Here is a 20617-nt window from a genome sequence, read left to right as displayed (position 1 = left end):
ATCAGCTGATTGCATGTTGTTCAACAGAGACTTAACAGAATTAAGCCAATTTAACAACAGCGCCATCTATGTGGCGTTGAGTGGTACTTTAAAGTACGTAGTAAATTCGCTCTCCCCTTAACATAGATGTTGGGAATGATTCAACATTTCTGTTAAAATGAATGGGAATGAAACGGTTTTTGGTTTTTGTTTTCGTTTTTCGCCGTCTGTTCTCACATAGCTGTTTTCGCCGTTTCGCCGTTCGGTCGTGCTGCCTCTGCGCGCTCGTGAAGAGAAACAAATAAAACCTTAGCTATAGTAATAATCCAGGAAAGAGAGGGACCTGCTCCTCGAGACAAAATAAATCAATTCTGAAACCGTAAACTAAAATATCTGAAAGATACGTGTGCTGAGTTCTCCGAGTGTTCTGTTCCCAGTTACAAGTGGAAATGTATCTATAAGATACGAGGTGCGGGCGTGCGATGCAATCGAGGTGTTCCCTAAGAATTGTAAACAAAGAAGGCGGCCGGATTCATTGACATCCATCGAGATCCAGCAACAAGTTCATAGCAAATACTTGGGTAAGTAAAACCAATCCCTCAGATACGATTTCTAGAATTTCTGACGTGTTCCTGTCTTCTTCCGACGTGCACTGATAACAATAATGGGGTCTTTACGGAATGTGGGCCAGCTAAGCTGAATATTCGATTTTGATTAGAGAGAAATGCTGTGAACTGAACTGATTTCGTGTGTACATACATATATGCATTTGTTGTCACCACATGGTTGGCGATTCAATTGACCGCTCGTTGCCCCCACATATTTCCCACTTCCTACTGACGCTCCTCCTCTCTCCGCTGGCGGCGATAAGCGTCTAAATATCTGGACTCGAAAAAGTCTGTGGTCCATAGACATATGTGTTATTTTTACGCCAGTCTGGGTGTGTTCATATAATGGGGGCTGGATGGACTTGGGGGGCAAAAGGAAGGAAGCTGCCGCAGTCACGTAGTCAATTGTCGGCATTTGTTTTGGTTGCGTTTCTTTCTTCAGCCTCATCGCTTTGCTCTCTGTTGTGGTGCTCCTTTCGGCTGGAAATCTATAAAATACAACCCCTAAATGGGAAGGGAACCAGTCCTGGAACTAGTTCGCTCGATGCATTGCCAACTATTTTAAAAAAGATATGTTTTCGGACCCAAAAACTTTTTCTAGGATTAAAAGAATTTCGTAGTTTTTTTCAAACGGCTAAAAGTATTTTAAAAATCTATATTTACAAATACTTTGGAGACTGCATAGAAAAAAGGAACTAGTGCAACGGATGTGATTATAATTTGGTTTAAGAAAAGGATAATTTCCTTTTTAAAGGGAAATACAAGACCACGTTTTGAACAGACAAAAACCTTGCGCTAATAAATGTTTTATGGAACTTCGACGAATTAGAATTATAATTAAATAAAATAAGTATTTTATCAAAAAGCAAACACCTTTTAAATCACATATTATTTTTTCTATTGGAGGTTTTAGTTATGTCCGCAGAGTCGATTACCATTTAAACGTTCTCATTATTATTTTCCCATTAGATTAAAGTACCGCTTTAGGACACTAAATTTCCCTTAATGACAAGTCCCTGTTTCTTATTTCCCCTACTTAATCCGGACACAAACCTTGTTTAGCGACTCCCATTAGTTGATTTTGCTTATCTAATTGGAAACACTTCACCAATTAGAGTCTGGTTTGGATGATTAATGCGTATGCGTATTTTTAAAAACACAATCGGCGAACGGCTTCAATGGCTACAATTAACTTACGACTCAGGTGTGTTAATTTATGATTTTTATAATTTAGCCACGTTCTCGTTCGTTGCTCTCCGCTCGCGTGATTCGGTTTTTGTGCTTAAAAGTATACCCATTCGGTCAGTATTTGTTTGCTAATTAGTCCGGCAATGACAACCTGTTGGCAATAATAGAGATGGATGCGAAATCGAAAGTCTCTGTTCGGAGCAATCCGCATCCAAATCCAGATGTGGAATGCAATGAAAGTGACGGCAAGAAGGCCTACTTCCTTGTCTCGTTTTTTTTTTCCTATTTTTCCCAGCTCATCTTTCGCTTTAATGATGTTCAGCATAGACTTTGAACCGGTTTGATATTGCGATTTCCACCTGCTACGCCGTTTATGCTTACATTTCAAGGTGAATTGTAAAATTTATGTGTGCACGCGCTTCATGACGGCATCTGTCTGGCATTTCCATGGGTTAACAACGGGGCCAACGGGGTGTTAAGGGGGCGGGGGTTGTGCTGTGAACAATTGTCATTCATTACTAATTACCAAACTCGCTGAATGCACTTGAATTACTCTTCCTCAAGTCCCTTTATCCTGTCGAATGAATATTTAATGTGCACTCCGTTTTCCCGGCACAGAAAGAAATTAATAATCCAAAATTAGCACTTATTCAATATATTTAAAGACATAATATATGCTTAGCAATATTAAAGCTTCTTTATTTGGATTACTAAAGCACTTGTCAATAGTGCTTTGGAAGAAAAAATAAATTATATGTATATAATTAAAAATATTTCCCAACAAAGATTAGTTTCCCAGTACACTTACATAATAATTTATTTAAATTATACTACATTTACCATAAATGTACTATTAGTTTGAAAACAAGTTTCTCATGCATAACTGTTTGCTTAATTTCCAAATCCCTCAACAAATTTTAAGGTTTTTCTGATTCTCTTCCATTTGATTTAAGTTTCGAAACGAAAATTGTCTAATTCGCTTAGACTTTTTTAGCAGTGTTTGTTCTGTCTTGGGGTTTTGGGGGGTTGGACAAAGTTGTGGCAATCAAATTAACGCTTATGGAACTGAAAAGTTTATGCTCGGATGTCGTTCGGCTGCGAGCAGAACTTTTGCTAGCAGACAAATCAAATTACCCCCGACTTGGACTTCAGTTCGGGGTCCAATCTCTTGGAGCAACTGCAACATGTGGCCTGAAAACTGCCACGCGCTCTTGGCCAACAGGCCAACTCAATTACACTTAACCAAATTGTTTGCATAAATTGCACTAACTAGGCAGGCAGTCCGAGACCATGATTTTCCCACTCGGAACTATTTTTCCATGTTTATGAACATAAACAGTAACTGCAAAGTGGCGGCGAGACCTCATTCGGTGGTTAGGGCAAAGTTTGTGCTGCTAATGATGATATTAAAGCCAATGATGATGATAAAATGGTTATGGCGAGGCGCGTCTAACGAGGTCCATTAAGTCAGTAAATTAAAGAAAAGCTCGGAATCAAATTACAGTGCCGACGATGAACGATGAAATCGACGATTCGATGCGATTTTAATTATGCATTCGATCGACGAGAAGAGCCACGCAAATTGGCCAAAAATGAATGGGCAAGGGGCCATAAAAGGGGGTTGTTTTCGTTGAGGAAGCCGTGCCCTCAGTGGATTCCGAATGGGCAAATGTCACAGCAGACATGGGAAATGGAGAAGAAGTCGCCGTGTGGAAGGTCAGTTGGCGGGGCTGGGGGCCTGACATTTAGCAGTTTTCAGAGGGAGCAGTTTGCCGACTTCGTGCCACATTAACAGCAACTGGCCCAAAGAGACAATGTGGCCAACAGAGCTCCACAATTTCCACCAACTTGCCACTAAAGCGCAAATGCCATGGCCCAAAGAGCAGCCACAGTGAGAAAAGCCATATTTAATATATTTAAATTAAATATATTCGTAGACCCATATTCAAACCAAAGATAAAGCTGCAAGCACATCTTCTCTAAAAGTCTTAATTATTTAGCCACATCTCTTCATTATTCTCATATAAAAAATTATAGCATTAATTGCTGTTTTATTAGCCTCTTAATAATATTGCATCAGTAATAAAGAAACAATCAATTTAAAGTTAAAAAAGCTCCACCCAAGAATGAATCAAGTTTTGTGCTTAGCTTTATTAATTCATTAAAACTAGTTTCTAAATAATCTCCAAAGAGGAGGTAGAAAAGTTCAAGACAATGCCAAATTGTGATAAATGTTTGGATTAAATATTATTTAACTAGACAAATTAATGCTTGGTTTTTAAACGTTTCAAGTTCCATTTATTTATATCACACAGTTATTAATTTCATGCAATATTAGGAAATAATTAATTGTTGACCCCCAAAACAGAAGAAGTGTTCCAATGAAACATTTTGCATTCACAATATTTAGTCAGTTTTTTTTAAGCGTAAAAGATAAATATTTATAGAATTAAATATGCTTTAACTAAGATTAAGTCGAACGTCATTAGGAAAACATGTTTTAAAATAACGTCTTATTTAAATAACAAGAATGCGCAAGCTTACATTCAAATGCGGCTTAAATGATTCGTTATTCGTCTCAAAATGTGCCACTTCTTGTCAGTTACTAGTATTTTTCTCTGTGTATGTTAAGTTCGGTGTACAGTTATGGTTTCGCTTTTGGTGGCTCATAAATGTCAGTGGTGCTACTGGGCTACTGGTGGATAACTTATGGCTTTGGCCCCGTCCATCTCGGAGTCGCTTCAGCAGCTTCCTCGACTTCTCCGCTCATAAAATTGATGGACGACATTGTGGAGGCCACGACGGGCAGACCAACCACCTGCCAGTCGGCCTTGCCAATGTTGGCACCGTTGCCAACACCCATCCACCCACTCAGGTGGGGGAGTACCCGTAGCACTTGCACCTGCATAATTATGTCGTGTCTGCTCAAATTGTCCCGTTGCATTTTATAGAATTGTTGCCGTTTGCTGACAGTTTCATTTGAGCGAAAGTGACACAGATCTGTGGGAAAATGGTGTGCAGCTCCCCAGGAAACAGGCGAATATGCTGGTTTCGATAAGCGAGGACCTTTTCTGTGGGACAGGTGGCACAGTAAAATGTCCCCGATGTGGACAAATGCTCTGACAACTGGGTGACAGTGATAAGAAGGGTACTAATTTCATACCTTAAAAGGGTGTCGAATTCCAGTAATTTAATAGAATGCTTTCAGAACATTCTAAGAAGTCATAACCTCTTTATCAATAATGAAAAACTAAAATCTTAAAGGTATTTAAAGACGCATTTCGTTAAAAATAATAAATAAATAAAGATAAACGTTAAATTGCAAAGGATACCTGGTTATAATTTGTTTTAAGTAATCTTTGAGATCAAATATACCAAGCGTATTTCGTGTACGTATATTTTTGCTAAGAATCAGTTCTTTCATTTAATATGAGTTATCAGATGAATCTGATATAATCAACAAATATTATAATAAAAAATAATTAAAGTAAGAAGATTTTAAACAGAAACATCACTGCCTTAAGTCGATATAATATAGCCATACCAGTTTGCCATTTGACACAAGGCAACAAGGACACATTTTTTTTGCCAGATAGGAAATAGTTGCTGACTGGCCAGATGCGATGCGAGTAATGCTAGTTTGCTGTCACCCGGCATAAAAGTATCTGCGTATCTGTATCCGTGGAGTAGTCAACCATTCCATTTCCATTTCCATTGCCATTTCCATCTCCATTTTCATTTCGCTCGCCGCTTTTCGCAGTCAGTCAGTGGGTCGCTCAATGAGCTTAGTCAGCGTTTTGCACACAAAATATTTCATAACTTAATTGTTGCCGGGCGAGTGATAACACATTTTGTCGAACTAAAACTGACTCCAAATTCATTTTTATTTTTATTTTCATTTTCTCCCTTACTTTTCTTCGGAAAAGTGCAGTGAAATCATAAAAAAAAGTAAACAAATGTTGGCGAATTGCATAAGGCACAGAATACACGCAAGCCAAAAATTTGCCGAGCTAGCTTTTCTGTTGCGTTTTTTTTTGTTGTTGTTGTTGCCTTCGCTGCCTCTCTGGGGGCGGACTGCGAAATAGAGGCGTGGTCGGTGTGGAAAATGCAATGCGGTGATGACGAAAGTCCATTTTATTACACCGCAATTCGCGGCACAAGAAGTGCAAAAAGTGTTGATGATGAAGCGTGAATCGAAATTGATTGGGAGATTAGTTTACCCAACTAACCAGAAAAGAAGATGTGATGAAAGTGTAGGAAAAGCAACATCTTGGCTGGATTTGAAATCGAATTATCCCCAGCCAGGCATTAATTTCCGTAACCATATCAACTTTCTGCTCTTTTCCACTCGACTGCAGTTTGTAATTTGCTTGCAATTAGTTTTGCGTAAATCCAATTTCAGCTTTGTCCAAAGTATTTCCTCTGAAACTTTCTTAACGCGACTTCAACCGCAGTCGTAATGGTAATTAAAGCTGCCTGACATTTTACAGTCATTTATCCCTGCTCACCGTTAAATATTGATAATTTTGTATATTCTGAATATGCGGTTCATTTGTATTCCACTCTGACTTTATTGCCCCATCAGTTTGATCGACCAGAAATGTGAGTAATCCCGTGTTGAGCGTTTCACACAACTTGGCAGGTGCTTCTGCACAAACAATATATATGTAGATTGTTTTATTACCTTTTTTTGTTTGCCTCGATAAGTAGTACATAACATAAGCTCGATCGACACTCGTAAATTGTATATTTTATTGAATGGAATTGAATTTAATGTCCCCTCATTCAAACAGTTGTTTTAGCATAGTCATAAAGATGTTATATTTAATACGGCCAAATTATCGCAAATACGCTGACAGTTATAGTTAAGATTACTTCGAAAGCCGACACAATATGACAACCGTCTTAATCCTGCTTAAATTGAGGTTTGCTTTTAAGTTTTAAGTATCTAGTACTTATAAGTTTCTTTAGCGAAAACAAAATGGCAAATTTTGTTAGCAAGAATTAATATAACTATGCATTTTGAGTTTATGTTAATAAGGGAGTGTGTCAAACAGTTTTTGTAGTTGTTCCACAAGAAGTAAAATGTTCATTACTTGGTAATGCCCACTCATAATCAAAAAACGCACCTTTTTTTAGCCATTTCTGCATGGGTGGTCGCTTCTTCCGGCTGTTTTAAATTCTTTGACTTAAATTGTGCAACTTATTGCAGCAAACATTGCCTCAAATTCTTTCGACTGCCTCTGTTGCACTGGAATTCTTGCAAATTAAAGCAAATCATTTGGTCCACACTACAACATATATGTGGAGAGCAAAGTTCGCTGAACTTGTCGAAAGCAGAAATTCCTCATCGGCACGAACTGCAGATGGATGTCAGTGGATTGAATGGGGGTTCTCTGGATGAAATAATATTTGCATTTCAATAAGTTTGATTGTGTAACGCGGATTGATGACCAGGGGATTGGGAGTACCGTTAAAGGTTTTGGTCATCATCACTCACAATGAATGGTTTCTGCTGCAGCGACGCGTATCTGTGAGATACATTTGCATATATAACGGAGTTCTTTGAACCCCAATTAATTAGCCGTAGAGATGCAGGGCCAAAATAAGACCGAAATACAGTATCTAGCATCAGGAACATCGGTCTAAAACTGGAAATCTAAATGGAATTGAATGACCGGGTCGTAAACTTTAATGGCTGTTGCCCTCGTTCTGATCACAGTTTCAAAACTCCCCAACTAGAAATGGAAATCATAGAACAAAACCGGTCTGGGCGAGATTATTTAATATTTGCTGACAGGCGGGTCCGCTTTTAACACATGTCAGCTGACATAAATCGCCTTTGGCTCGGATCATCTATAATTCCGGCCAGAAGTGGCCGAGAGTGTTGGCCAAAATGCCGCATATTAATAACAGATCTTATCTTCCGAGTGAGTGATTAATGTGAGCAATTACCTGCTCAAGTACGATTCTGTCTTGACTTTGCCGAATTAATTACTGCTGATTAATTATTCAACACTCACTCCCTTGAAGGGCATACATCAGCATCACACGTAATTTGTCCTTGTGGTTTTTTGGAGGACTTTTCGGGCGGCCAACCATTGCAAACAAACCTCTTCAATATGCAAATCGAGTGCCAGCTCTCGTTTAACTTAAAGATGCGAATTAACAGCGAGCGGCTAATTAATATCAATTAAAATTTATTGGCACGCTAACTAAGCCGCAATCTATGTACTCCCGCCTCGAAAAACGGAACTGGAAACAAACTTGAATATTCGCTGTTCCTGTCAGGTGAGACTGATGGCGGTACATTGGCTAAAACAAACTCGGAGTATAGCGACATGTATGAAACTTGATACATCACTCGATGGAAAGGCTAAAGGCGGTTTCCAAAGGTGAATTTACATGTGATTAAGTGCTTGAACGGGTTGGTTTATAGCATATTTACTTGTCAATATTTTATGGGACTTAACAAATTAATTATCTTAATGATTGCTGTTCAAATAGCCAAACGCACTTAAAAAAAAAAGAAAAAGATGAAAAAACTTAATATCAAGCTGACTTAGTATCTTCCATCAACAATTTGGTAATTTAATTTAGATCTATTATTTTTTATGATTATTAATGAAGTACCTACTTTGTAGCTTCTTTGAAAATCACAATTTATTAAATTTTTAATAGAGTCACTTGACTCAATTTGCAGTTTTACTTATGACATGTAAACAAGTAAAATAAGATTTAAAAGCTAATTGTTGTAAATTCTTTTTAAGCAACTTAAATTGCTACTTAATAAATTGCAAGTCAAAATATATTTGCATTGTAGCAAGTCAAAGCTTCTTATATTTTTTGTGCTGCAAAGTAAGTAAGTAGGCATCCGAAATTGTGAATTTTCCTTGTGCCACTTCTGACTGCGATAAATTGTAGTAATGGAAATATTCTAGATGCAATAAGTGCAGCATATAAATTGCAAATTGCTTCTGGCAAAGGAAATACTGGCACTTAAAGAGCATCTCCCCGTTCAGTGGAGTGCCATCGAAAGTATCTGGACCCGTTTTATTGTCGTCAGCGCGTTGGGAGGGCAGTAAACCAATCGCCATAAAACAATTCGTTCGATGGCAGGTCAAATTAAAAAACGCTCATTAAAATAAATTGCCAACTGCCCAAACTCAAGCAACAGCTGCCTTCTTTTCGTACAAAAATTCTGTGTTGCGGCTAGGTCGGTAGCGATATTAATCAATAACAAAGTCGATTTCGAGTTCAGTGAGCTTAGCGCTTCTACTTTACACATGGCCGGAGATTTAAGGCCAAAAATCGATGGCTCAATACTCCTACCAATCTCCCATTCTATATTTTTGTAACACGTTTTAAGTTACTATATATAATTGCAGACTTTAAAATGGCAGCGGACTGGCGATTAATGTGCCTGCTAGGAATCCTGCTTTTTGTGGGTGTGCCTGTAAATGGGGAGGTCTACACAGCTTTGGCTGAGATGGAGGAACTTCTTGAGACTGAATCCGTACTGATTACCAACCTGGAGGGCTATATTCGAGTGCAGGAGAACAAGCTGAATTTCCTCAAAAAGTGAGTATGCGTTACATGAACTGACTGACGTTAATTGGTATTATATAGCATACAAACTAATTGGGAAACCATACTATTAAAAAGTTGCATAAACAGTAAATAAACTAAGCTTGCATCAAAATTTATGAAATCCCACAGCCCAAAACATAATTAAATTGGAAAATGAACAACCAAATTTTTTGTTATTGCCTATACTTATTTTGTAATTGACCTATTGAGAGTGGTTAATATTTTTCCCATTTGCCAATAGCAAAAAAAAAACACAAATTCAATTACTAATTAGTTGCTTTGTTTACCAGTAGGCAGCAAAACATTCCCTTTCTATTTAATTGTCTCTAATGAATGTGGCCTTTCAATTTGAAACTTATTATTACCCTTAAATAGTTACCTTTTAATATAGTAAATTCAAAGCAGCAGCGTAATTATGCTGAAATAGTTGAAGAGGTGCATCATTTAAATTTGTATTTATATTCAGGGTGAGTGAATAGAGCTAACTGAGTGATTATAAGTATTAATTGAAATATAAAATTTCGTAAGCAGCAGGCATAATTGTGAGGAAAAGTGCACTTCTATGTATTATATGTGACGTGGTGGTTGATACACAATTGTTTTTTTTACATTTTCTACAATTTGTGTTTATTATAGGAGCATGCTGAGATAATGAACAACTCTTGTATTTAAATGTATTATTATGTTTTGGTCAAATAGAAAGGGCTTACTTAAGACTTACTATTCAAGTTTAACATTTTACAATCGTAAGTTTAAGTATAAAAAGCAGCATGCCATATTATAAAAACGTTCGAAAGGTGTTCCAATTAGAAGTATTTTCACAGTCACGGTGAATTTAAAGAGTTTACTTTGTATGGAAAGACTTTTGCTTGTGAACATAATAAAAACATTTTAAAATAGTCATTTTTATATTAAAAGCAGCAGGCATAATTATGATGAAATATGAGGAAAGCTTTTCCTCGGAAAATTATTAGGGGATTAATTGAGATTTAATTTTCCTTCACCTAATTTATACTTTTAAAAGTTGAATTTCAATATATTTAGAAATGCAGTCCTAATAGTGCTGCAAGATCTAAAACGTTGTTTAAATCAGTGAATGGATAGGGAAAAATAAAGCCTTCATTCTACTTTAATTTAAAGGTCTGAGTTATTTATTTTGAATCTTATGGGGGAACTACAAGCCCTGGATCTGCTAAAGATGTTTAGCATAAATAGTTCTTATGCAAATGGTGCCAAGATGTTGCTAGTTGGTAGATGGGGGACTACAAATGAGGTTCAGGTAGCCGCCTGCATTCTGGTAATTACTTTTGCCACGTGCGAAGGGGCAGCTGTTGCACGTAGCACCTATCCACCACTATGTGTAGTTGTACTATATCTGCATTTGTATCTGTATCTGTAGCTGAGGTGGCGCCCCTTACACACATGACAGCAGATACATATCTTTTGCTTATATACGAAGGGGATCTATGTACTATATACTATATACTATATACTAAATGTGTGGCAACTGGTAGCGGAAATAATATGGGGGAGAGGAATGGAATGGAAAGGAGGGAAGAGGAGGGGAGAGGAGAGGTGCAGGATGCGGTGAGACAACTCCCCTAATCAAATAATGCCAGTCGCATTCAGGATCTATCTTGTGCCGCTGTTTCTGGTTCTGTCTCTGGTTCTGTTTTTGTTTTTGTACTGTTTCTGCACTTCTACCTTGGCTTTGTCACAACAAAGGACGAGACAGGATCCTCGCAAACAGCTGACAGCTGTGTGCCTCCTGTCTCAGTCTCTGTCCCTACTTCCAAATGCGATATCCTTGTGCGCTGTCATTGCCCTGCCTTTGAGTATCCTTCGGATGCAGCAGACTCTTCATCTCCATCCCACTCATCATCTGCATGTGTCGCGTGCCGTCTGCCGCTTAAATTTGCCCACTGCCCAGCTGCTGTTGGTGCCTCCAGTTTCTGGCTAATCCGCTTGCCAGTTGCCCCCTGACTGCTCTGATTTGCTGTTGGCTTTTGGTCAAAAGGCAATTAAATTTGGCCACCACAGCGGGGCAAAGGACATCCAATCTGCGGGGCTGAGAGGCTTTCACTATGCATGTGGGAGATCCGGAATCGGGATCCACGTATATAACGCATTACTCCGCTTTTCTCTGGCAACCAAATTGTAACGGTCGCTTGGGCAGCAAAAAGTAGGGGAGTGGCTGCCTTTAGGGAGGGTTTTCGGTCCTCATAAACAACCAAGTTAAACAAGTATGAATTTAAATGGGAAGGGATCGACAATAAAATACCCAGCGATTTAATTCAAAAAGTCAAATGACAAAAGACAGCAAAAACAAAAAGTAAAACAATTACTTCTTTTAAGCCTTTAATGCCTATGAAGCTTATTTACTATTGAAATCATCTTAAATGTGATTTAAGTCGGTGATTTTAGTTATTCAGGTGCCTAATTTTACTTTTGCTTTCCCAAGACAAAAATATGAAACAGAACAATCAAAACAGCAAACACTCTAAAAGTTTATTATTTAATTTTTTCTCTGAAAGAAGTTGAATCAAAATATGAATGAAAAACTAGAAATGCTTTGGACTTTGCAAGCTCTAGTTTATGACTTGACACATTTATGGCAAGAATATGTACATATTAAATTAAATTGTTCTCTAAAGCTAAGCATTTCAAGTTTATTTGATGTGATGCAAGCGTTTTTAAACAAAAACTTTTTAGCTAAACAAATAATATTGAAAGTTTTTAAAGATAGACCTACAAATAAATATTTTTAGCTAATTATGCATAAAATTAAGCAACTTGTTCTAATGAATGCTAGAAAAAAATCATATTAGGTTGATATTGTCATATTTCTGGTGGCGACAGTGTGCTGATATGATCTAGTCTGCACTGGCGAACACATAATCTTATGTGGACTTAAATATCACTAAACAGCACACATCATATCCTACCCTAACTTTGCTTCTAAGTGGCATCGAAACGGAATTAAAGCCACGAGGGAGCGTTATGAGTTGGTAAATAAGAATTAAAAACGCTGATAAAGCGCACCGAATGAAACGCCGGCTGCTCCTGCAATTCGCCAGGGGTTTTTAGGTTTTTAGTTTTGGTCCCAGTTGAAATGTCTCAGTTGGCAGTGTATTTCAACCCTCATTTCGAAGGTTGATCAGGAGCAGATGTTTCTGTGCGTTCCGTGTTTCTGTGTCTCTGTTGTACTGGCTTAATGGAACGCGCCAAACACAGTCGGTCATTGTACGGGTGTCTTATGTACAAGTAAATGGTGTTTGTGTTTTATGGGGTTGGGGTATCGCGGCGCAGCACGATCCACTCGACTGCGCGCCGGCGCAGGAAGTGGAGGAAGTTGAGGAGCTGCCGGCTGGAACGACTCTTCAGATCAGTTGAGTCGCAGTTGCCGAGGCGAGCGGATCGCAGATCTTGAAAGCGCAGAACAGTGAAAAGTGTTTGGGAAAACCCAAAGAACACCCAAAGAACACCCCTCAAAGGTTGTGAAATAACCGCCAGTACAGTACACAGTGCCAACATGTCGCAGCATAACTATACGAACCCGGCATTTTGCCAAAACAGCGAGTTTTATCCGGTGCCCAGCAGCAACAGCTCTTCGCGAGTGGAGTCCATCTACAATCGGAGTCTTCAGATGAATTTCGGGGCAGCTGCTCCGCGTTCTGGACATGCCACGCCCACTCGAGATCCCCGCGAAGGTCCCCTGCGTATGCAGCGTAGCATGTCCACGCGTTCGGTGACGCGGAAACAACATCAGCAGCAGCAACATCAGCAGCAGCAACAGCAGCAGCAGCAACATCAGCAGCAGCAACAGCAGCAGCAGCAACATCAGGCCAAACAGCAGCAATATCAGCCGAATCAGCAGCCATCTTCTAGTGGCCGCTATGCTTTGGTTCCTCTGGAGGAACTGAACAGCAGTAGGGCCAGCAGATATGCCATAGTTCCTGGCCAGGCTGCCCAGAGATTGGCCAGATCGCAGGATAACCTGGATCGCTACAGTTCCCGGCATGGCTTGCATGAGGAAGAGGAGCCGCACTCCTTCCACGAAGAACCCCATCAGGAGACCCAGTTTGCCAGCTTGCCGCCCACATTGAATCTGCCACCCAAGCCCAGGAGCCATACTAATAATAATAATAGCAACAACCCGAATGCCAATCAAACGAAGATAAAGCATGCCTTTAGCAGTGATTTCGGCAGCAAGACCTTTCTGATTGTGGATAAGAATAGCAACCAGCGGTACCAGATGGTGCCCACCGCCGAGGATGAGGAACTGGTGGACGAGAACCAGGAGATCATACAGATGCACAACGGCAGGGCCCATCGCTATGCCATGGTGCCCACGGAAGCGGATGAGGATGATGACTTGGAGCAGGACCAGCAGGATCAGCAGGATCAGCAGGAAACGTGCCTCAGCAACATGGAGTTGAGTCAGCAATATGCGGCCAGAACTTCAACGCCGCAGCAGAGGAATGCAGCTGCTGCCACGAGGGCGCTGCATGAGCTGCTGACCACGCCCAGGAAAATGCAGCCGCCTCCGAGATTGGCCCACTCCACGCCCCGCAATGCCGCCCATCATGAGCAGTTGCAGATGGAGCGTAGACTGGAGATCTACAAGAGCCAGCAGATCTACCAAAGTCAGCAGGTTGCACCTGCTTTGCCCCTCCGACCGAACCGACTTTCCCCCCAGAGACTCCACTACGAAACGGTGAAGCCGCTGCCCATGCAGATGGCCGATCGCTCGATGGCCGTGATCAGTCCCCGGGTTCAGGAGCTGGAGCAGGAGCACGACCGAGAACAGGACATGAGCAGCATCCAGGGAAAGGGAAAGGACAAAGACTCCTACCCGCAGAAAATGGCCAATGCCACCATCACCTTGGCCATCGTCTCCCTGATGCTCGTATTGGGCAGCACCACCAATGCCGGACTCATCATCTACATGATATCACGAGTAAGTACCTAAACATATTTTTTAATTCGCTCTAAAACTATGGAAATTATCATTGAAATATCTTTAAAATATGTAAGATTGTGTTCTAACTCGAAGTTGGCTCTAAACTTTTACTTTACAACCTTACAAAAAGTTACCTTTTTAAAAAATTTAAATAACAGTCTTTAAGTGTTAAACTTAAACGAGTTTTTTTTTTAATTTTAACTAAAAGTATTTCAATTAAAATTTGTTTTTTATAAAAATATTTTATTAAAATTCAAACAATTAAAAACCTTAAACTCAATACAACATTTTTTTAACAGCCCGACCTTTTGTATTTAAAAATACACCAAGAAAATAATTTAATAGTTTTCAAAATATTCAGTTTGATTTTAAGTACTTATTTATTATGTGAACACATTTTAATGACCTGTTTTTCTCTTCTTCAGCTTGGTAAATCCTTTTACCTGCAGTTTGGCCTGGTGTCCTCCTTTTGTGGAATGGGTCTTGGCTTCCTGGGATTCAAATCGCGCCAGTGTGACTGGTTGCCGAACCGGAGCTATAGTTCCGGATATGTTCTGGTGACCGTGTTTTGCCTCTTCAAGTCCTGCGGTCTGCTAGTGATTCTGGTTGTGGATCCCTTCCCCGGTTTTCCTGTCCACGATGTGACCACCGGAATTATCCTAGGACTCTCCACCTTCACCATGTTCTTCATCGGATTGGGAGTGATGGGAAGTCTCTGGTGCCACCGACCGCCGCCGGATAACCGCGTCAATGTGGTGTAATCCAAATATAGTAGTTAACTTTCGCTTTTAGTCTCTAATTAGTTGTACATCATCCACTTCGACATCAAGAACTTGACACACCGAACGGCTAAAAGACCAAAAACCATGCATTAGATTTATAATCAGAGGAAGATCATCATCCCCCAAAACGACTGTATATAATAAGTGGGTTGTACTTATTGCTAGATCATAGTTTGTTTAACTTATTGTTCACCCTTAGAATAAGTGTGTTTCGGTATAAGAATAAAATAAAGGCACTTCAATACCAACTTGTATGAATTTTTTCTAAAGGGAAATGTTAAAAGCATAAGTCAACGCTATCAGCAAAAACTTTTTTCTTAGGATGTAAACTCAATACATCTTTAAGTGGAACACTAGGCAAACATTGCAACTTTCTCTACTTTAACTTATTGTTTTTTGCATTTACTTATTGATAAGCATAAAAGTTACGCCGTCTTGTTTGAGCTGAAGCTTATTTTTGCCGCAGGACTTGTGATGTTCTTTCTGGCCAAGTTCAAGCTTCAGCTTTCCCTGCCACGAGTTGTAATGCAATTTGCCTGCTCGCAAGAAGCTATTAGCAAACTTTCTTGTAACTTTTTGCCTCTGCCTTTTAATTCCAGTAAAATGGACGAGTACCAGCGGGAACACTCAGATGCCTCCAGTGACATTACGGCCTATGTATCCAACCCAATTAATGCCTATTTGCTGACCAAACGGCTGACCACCGATTGGCGCCAGGTGGAGAACCTCATGGAGCACGATGTGGGCACGGACTTTCTGCAGAACATAACTCAGTATCGCAGCGTTCTGAAGTTTCCCTCCGACGAGGATCTCAATGGAGCGGCGGTGGCCTTGCTCCGCCTGCAGGACACCTATCAACTGGACACATCAAGTGTGGCAAGGGGTAAACTCAATGGGATTCAGTACAGGTGCGTTTCAATTAGCTTAGATCGTTTAAGCCATGCCAAATACTGTTCTTTATATAAAATAATTGCAAATACCAAACAATAAACAACTTCGAATGGCTAAGTCCCTGGCATTTCACCTGACCAACTTATTCTCCCACAGCACGGAAATGTCCTCGGACGACTGTTTTGAGCTGGGCAGACAGTCGTACGTGAACCACGACTACTACCACACGGTGCTCTGGATGAACGAGGCGATGGCCCGAATGCTGGAGGAGCCGACCAACCACACCCAGAGTTTCACCAAGGCCGACATCCTCGAGTACCTGGCCTTCTCCACCTACAAGGAGGGTGAGTGCACTGGCCATTTTTTGTTTTATTTATCTGCTTGGTTGCACTTGCAAAAATCACTGGTATTTGAATGAGTGTAAAAGATGGAACACCCTTTAAGAAGTTAAGAACAGGACAGATCCGGTCGGCAAAAAAACAAATGCTAAATGCAGCGGTATCCTTGTGAGTTAATTAGATTAAATAATTAAATCCATTCCAATTCAAAAATATTGCTTTACTTAAAATCACAAAAAGACGGAAAGTTTGTAAATTATTGTAATATTTTTTATTTGCCATTGTTTTGCATCTTTGAAAAGCAATCGCCAAATTAAAAGCATTTTTATTTGCTTTCCAAGAACATGAATATATATTTTCCATAACTAAATGAGCATAAGCTTGCTCAATAAATTATAAGCTACAATTTCACAAGAGGTATTGAGGCATACTGAAACAAGATATTGTCCTTAAATTTCGGTAATTAAATTCTCAGAGTGTGTTTGCTGTCCCATCGCGTTGTTGTCCTATCTCGTTTGCATGGAACTTTCGAGGTCCATTTAGCTGCAGGAAATTGCACTCCGTCCCCGGCCACTTGCCTTCTGCCAGTTCCGCTGGCTCTTAGGGTGCTCCATTAAGTGCGAGAAAGTGTTGGCCATCTGCAGGCAGTGCGACAATGTGGTGGCCAAGAGGAGCAATCACGTAGACTCAGCCAGGATGGGCAAGGTACGTCCTTGTGCCGTGTGCTTTATTAACGTCTTATTACCCCGTTAAGCGTCGCCATCCGTTGATGAAAGTGTAGTGTCTGTCTTAAGTGGTGGCTCTTTAATTCTAGGAGACTCTGGCTCAAAACACAATTTATGGGTGTGCCCCAGGGGGCGTGGCAGGAAGTGCCGCCATATTGTGTTGAGGAACGACACCAAAAAAGAAAAAAAAAACACAAATGGGTCCGCCCTCGAGGCAAGTGACAGGCTTTCTGTCAGCCCACCACTCAGATCCTGCCTCCTTTATCCGCACACTCATGCAAATTTAAATTCCTGTCGCCGACAGGACCTCAAAAGTTGAGCTCCCGAGGTTGAAGGCTGCAGGTTAAAGCCAGAGTCCTTAGCAAACTGGCGGACAAACTTATTACTGGGGGATAGGGATAAATGACTGGCTGGACCTGGACGCAAATGAATAAATAAGTGCACAGCCTGCAAACTCTGGCAACAATCCAATCGACTTTAAGGTCTCGGGTCTCTGGAAGTTCGAGGTCAGGCGACAAAACTTTCAAAGAAACTGTGGCATACTTTCGGGCGGAGCCATGTTTACTGAGTGGGAACTTGGGCCCTGATGAATTAATTGTGCGGTTCGCTTAAGTGCTAAACTCTTGGGCTTAAATAAGTATTTCACTAAGGTGCTGCTTATATATTCATGTTATTAAAGGTCACTCAATGGTCGGCTGGCTTTGATGTTTTTTAGACTAGTAGATGTAGAGTTTATATTAAATTATTCTGATTCGCTTTAAAGAAGAACGTTAAAGAACATTGTTTTCCAAACCGAAATTAAGGCCTTCATTTTTAATAACCTAAGGGAAGAAGCTTTGATAAACAATTTACTAAATTAAAACTTACGCAGCAGTTAAGATTTTATCGAGCTGTACTGAAAAGATCAAAAAACTTAGAAAAGACTATTAAACGATATGAAAGTAAGGAAATGTATAATAATAAAATAATAATAAATAACAAAATAATAAAATAAGTTAATCTAAGGATTTTATTGACCTCTCTTTTTTAGGCAATATTGAGAGTGCCCTGACCATGACCAACGAGCTACTCCAACTTCTGCCACATCACGAGCGGGCCAATGGAAACAAGCGTTTCTATGAAAAGGAGATTGCTAGCCAGCTGCAGTTGAAGAAGATGAAGGGTGACGACGGCACCGACGAGATGCCCATGTCCGATTTGGTAAGATAATGGGTAAAAAATCAAAAATCTCTCAATACTTGATAACCCATTTGCAGCCCGTGGCCAAAAGTGACCCTTCTGTTTTCGATATGACTGAACGCAGGGCCTACGAAATGTTATGCCGGGGCGAACTGAAACCATCTCCGTCGGAATTAAGGCCACTACGATGTCGTTATGTCACCAACAATGTGCCCTTCTTGCGATTGGGCCCCTTGAAACTGGAGGAGGCCCACATGGACCCCTATTTGGTTATCTATCACGATGCCATGTACGACAGCGAAATCGAACTGATCAAGCGGATGGCACGGCCCCGATTCCGCAGGGCTACGGTCCAAAATTCCGTAACCGGAGCCCTGGAGACGGCCAACTACAGGATCAGCAAGTCCGCTTGGCTGAAAACGCAGGAGGATCGGGTGATTGAGACCGTGGTTCAGCGCACCGAGGATATGACCGGTTTGGACATGGAGTCGGCCGAGGAGTTGCAGGTCGTTAACTACGGCATTGGAGGTCATTACGAGCCGCACTTTGACTTTGCCAGGGTGGGTATTTGACCCAGGAATTATCCAATTATCCAACGTTACCATTTTGCCCCACTACTATTTTTAGAAAGAAGAGCAACGCGCCTTTGAGGGTCTTAATCTGGGCAACCGCATTGCCACCGTTTTATTCTACGTAAGTTGATTTTAATAGAATAATAATTTTCCGTGTTCTTATGTCCTACACAATTTTCTGTGCAGCTTACAAAATTCTCTTTATTTGCACAAGCCAACAGAATCATTAGTAGGGCTTTTATTTATAAATAGAGATGCGTAGGTTGCAATTCCATGGAATTCCATTCCTCTGCAAGCTGTGAATGCAAAATGGTAGAAACACAGATACAAGAAGCAAAGCATTCTTGGAAATGTGGCTTGCCGTTGTCTATAGGATCCTTTCTTGTTGGCCAAGTTATTGTTAGACAATAAGCTTGTTAGTTTAAAACTCCATTTATTATCTGTTTAATTGAATCTTTGTTTTAATTAAATAATATAATTGTTAAATCTATTGATTGTCTTTTAATTTTCCATTCCAATAGATGAGCGATGTGAAGCAGGGCGGAGCCACGGTTTTTACTTCCCTTCATACAGCTATATTTCCCAAAAAGGGTACGGCTGCCTTTTGGATGAATTTGCATCGAGATGGAGAAGGCGACGTAAGGACTCGTCATGCAGCGTGTCCTGTACTAACGGGCACCAAGTGGGGTGAGTCCTTCAAAAACTTATTAGGTTTTAACAACATGTATTAACTTAAATCCACCTGAAACAGTGTCCAACAAGTGGATCCACGAACGGGGACAGGAGTTCCGCAGACCCTGCTCCTTGGACGAGGACCACGGCGAGTTCGCCATCTAAACTGGAGTCTAGTTAGTGAATGCAACGAATCTTAACAGCGGAATCTCATCTTTCGCCATTGGCCATCGACTTCCTATTGTAAATAAAGCATTCAGCCCGACTAAGGTCGCATCTGTTCCACTTATCGGTTCTACATGTGGAGCCACTTCTACCTAGCTATATATCTTAGAGCCGTATGGAATTTATCTACTTTTGTATATTTGCCTAGTTTAAGTAGTAGAAAAAATTGAAATAAAATCTGAATTTAAAAGCAAAATAAGGAATTTTGAATATGGTATGCGGAATTACAATTGCACTAAATACTTAAACGACCTTCTAAAATCTATCTGCTGCAAGTACCTACTTATCAACTTTAAATTGCGCAAAAGTGGCGCTGAATCGAATTGAAATTGAAGCGTCGACAGGGAGGCACTCTGATGTTCGATTAGTGGTTGGCGATCCATCAGCCGGAGGGCTCATCCATCAAGCGTGGTAAGTGGAGTCCTGCTGCATCAACTGTGAGCCAATTCGAATGTTTGAGGGTGTGCGTGACTGTGCATCTGTGTGTTTGCCCGGTTGAGTGGATACAAATCGGTTTATCCTTTCTGCACTCGCCGCACTGCGTTGCATACTTTGCGGCGCCCGGAGAAATTCAATCGAATTTGGCCTGAAATGCGAAAAGAGCAGGTGATAGGTGACTAATATCCAGGAAAATTGCACTCGACAGAGCCATAGAGCAGGGATATATAGGAAATATTTAAATATATTTTTATATAGAACAAATTTTATATGAACAGGTTAACATGTAGAGGAAAAAGTGAATATCTTTGGCTAATTGTCTTGCATTAATTCTCGGAGCGATATTTCTGTAAAACTTTTAATATACTATACAGGAAATGGTCGAAATAAAATGTATAGTAAACTTTACTTACCATAGTAATAATATCTGAAAGTATTGAATGAAATCTGCTATCTGCTCCGGATGA

At 40.3% G+C, this 20617-nt stretch overlaps 2 protein-coding genes across 2 annotated transcripts; both read left to right on the top strand.

Moving 5' to 3' along the window:
• Positions 1 to 217: 217 nt before the first annotated feature.
• LOC108148758 (prolyl 4-hydroxylase subunit alpha-2) lies at positions 218 to 19908 on the top strand. The gene is made up of 9 exons (XM_017275959.2): positions 218 to 560; positions 9164 to 9356; positions 15710 to 16018; positions 16158 to 16345; positions 18095 to 18264; positions 18321 to 18803; positions 18871 to 18936; positions 19337 to 19502; positions 19567 to 19908. Exons 2-9 carry the CDS (start codon positions 9172 to 9174, stop codon positions 19650 to 19652), a joined length of 1653 nt encoding a protein of 550 aa, XP_017131448.1. The 5' UTR covers positions 218 to 560; positions 9164 to 9171; the 3' UTR covers positions 19653 to 19908.
• LOC108148757 (GATA zinc finger domain-containing protein 10) lies at positions 9374 to 15370 on the top strand. The gene is made up of 2 exons (XM_017275958.2): positions 9374 to 14325; positions 14754 to 15370. Exons 1-2 carry the CDS (start codon positions 12898 to 12900, stop codon positions 15087 to 15089), a joined length of 1764 nt encoding a protein of 587 aa, XP_017131447.1. The 5' UTR covers positions 9374 to 12897; the 3' UTR covers positions 15090 to 15370.
• Positions 19909 to 20617: the final 709 nt, after the last annotated feature.

This window comes from Drosophila elegans, unplaced genomic scaffold (assembly GCF_018152505.1).
Source record: "Drosophila elegans isolate 14027-0461.03 unplaced genomic scaffold, ASM1815250v1 contig_476, whole genome shotgun sequence".
In the NCBI taxonomy this organism is placed as follows: Eukaryota; Metazoa; Arthropoda; class Insecta; order Diptera; family Drosophilidae; genus Drosophila; species Drosophila elegans.
The sequence above is the reverse complement of the archived record's forward strand: the minus strand, read 5'-3'. Positions and strand labels throughout refer to the sequence as shown.

What these genes read in the sequence shown, in the direction of transcription:
- LOC108148758 (XM_017275959.2), top strand. Translation starts at nt 9,172, where the DNA reads ATGGCAGCGGACTGGCGATTAATGTGCCTGCTAGGAATCCTGCTTTTT. An exon ending in AAGCTGAATTTCCTCAAAAA is followed by an intron (nt 9,357 to 15,709) that starts GTGAGTATGCGT and finishes TTTTAATTCCAG; the next exon opens with TAAAATGGACGAGTACCAGC. An exon ending in CGCACTTTGACTTTGCCAGG is followed by an intron (nt 18,804 to 18,870) that starts GTGGGTATTTGA and finishes TACTATTTTTAG; the next exon opens with AAAGAAGAGCAACGCGCCTT.
- LOC108148757 (XM_017275958.2), top strand. Translation starts at nt 12,898, where the DNA reads ATGTCGCAGCATAACTATACGAACCCGGCATTTTGCCAAAACAGCGAG. An exon ending in TCATCTACATGATATCACGA is followed by an intron (nt 14,326 to 14,753) that starts GTAAGTACCTAA and finishes TCTCTTCTTCAG; the next exon opens with CTTGGTAAATCCTTTTACCT.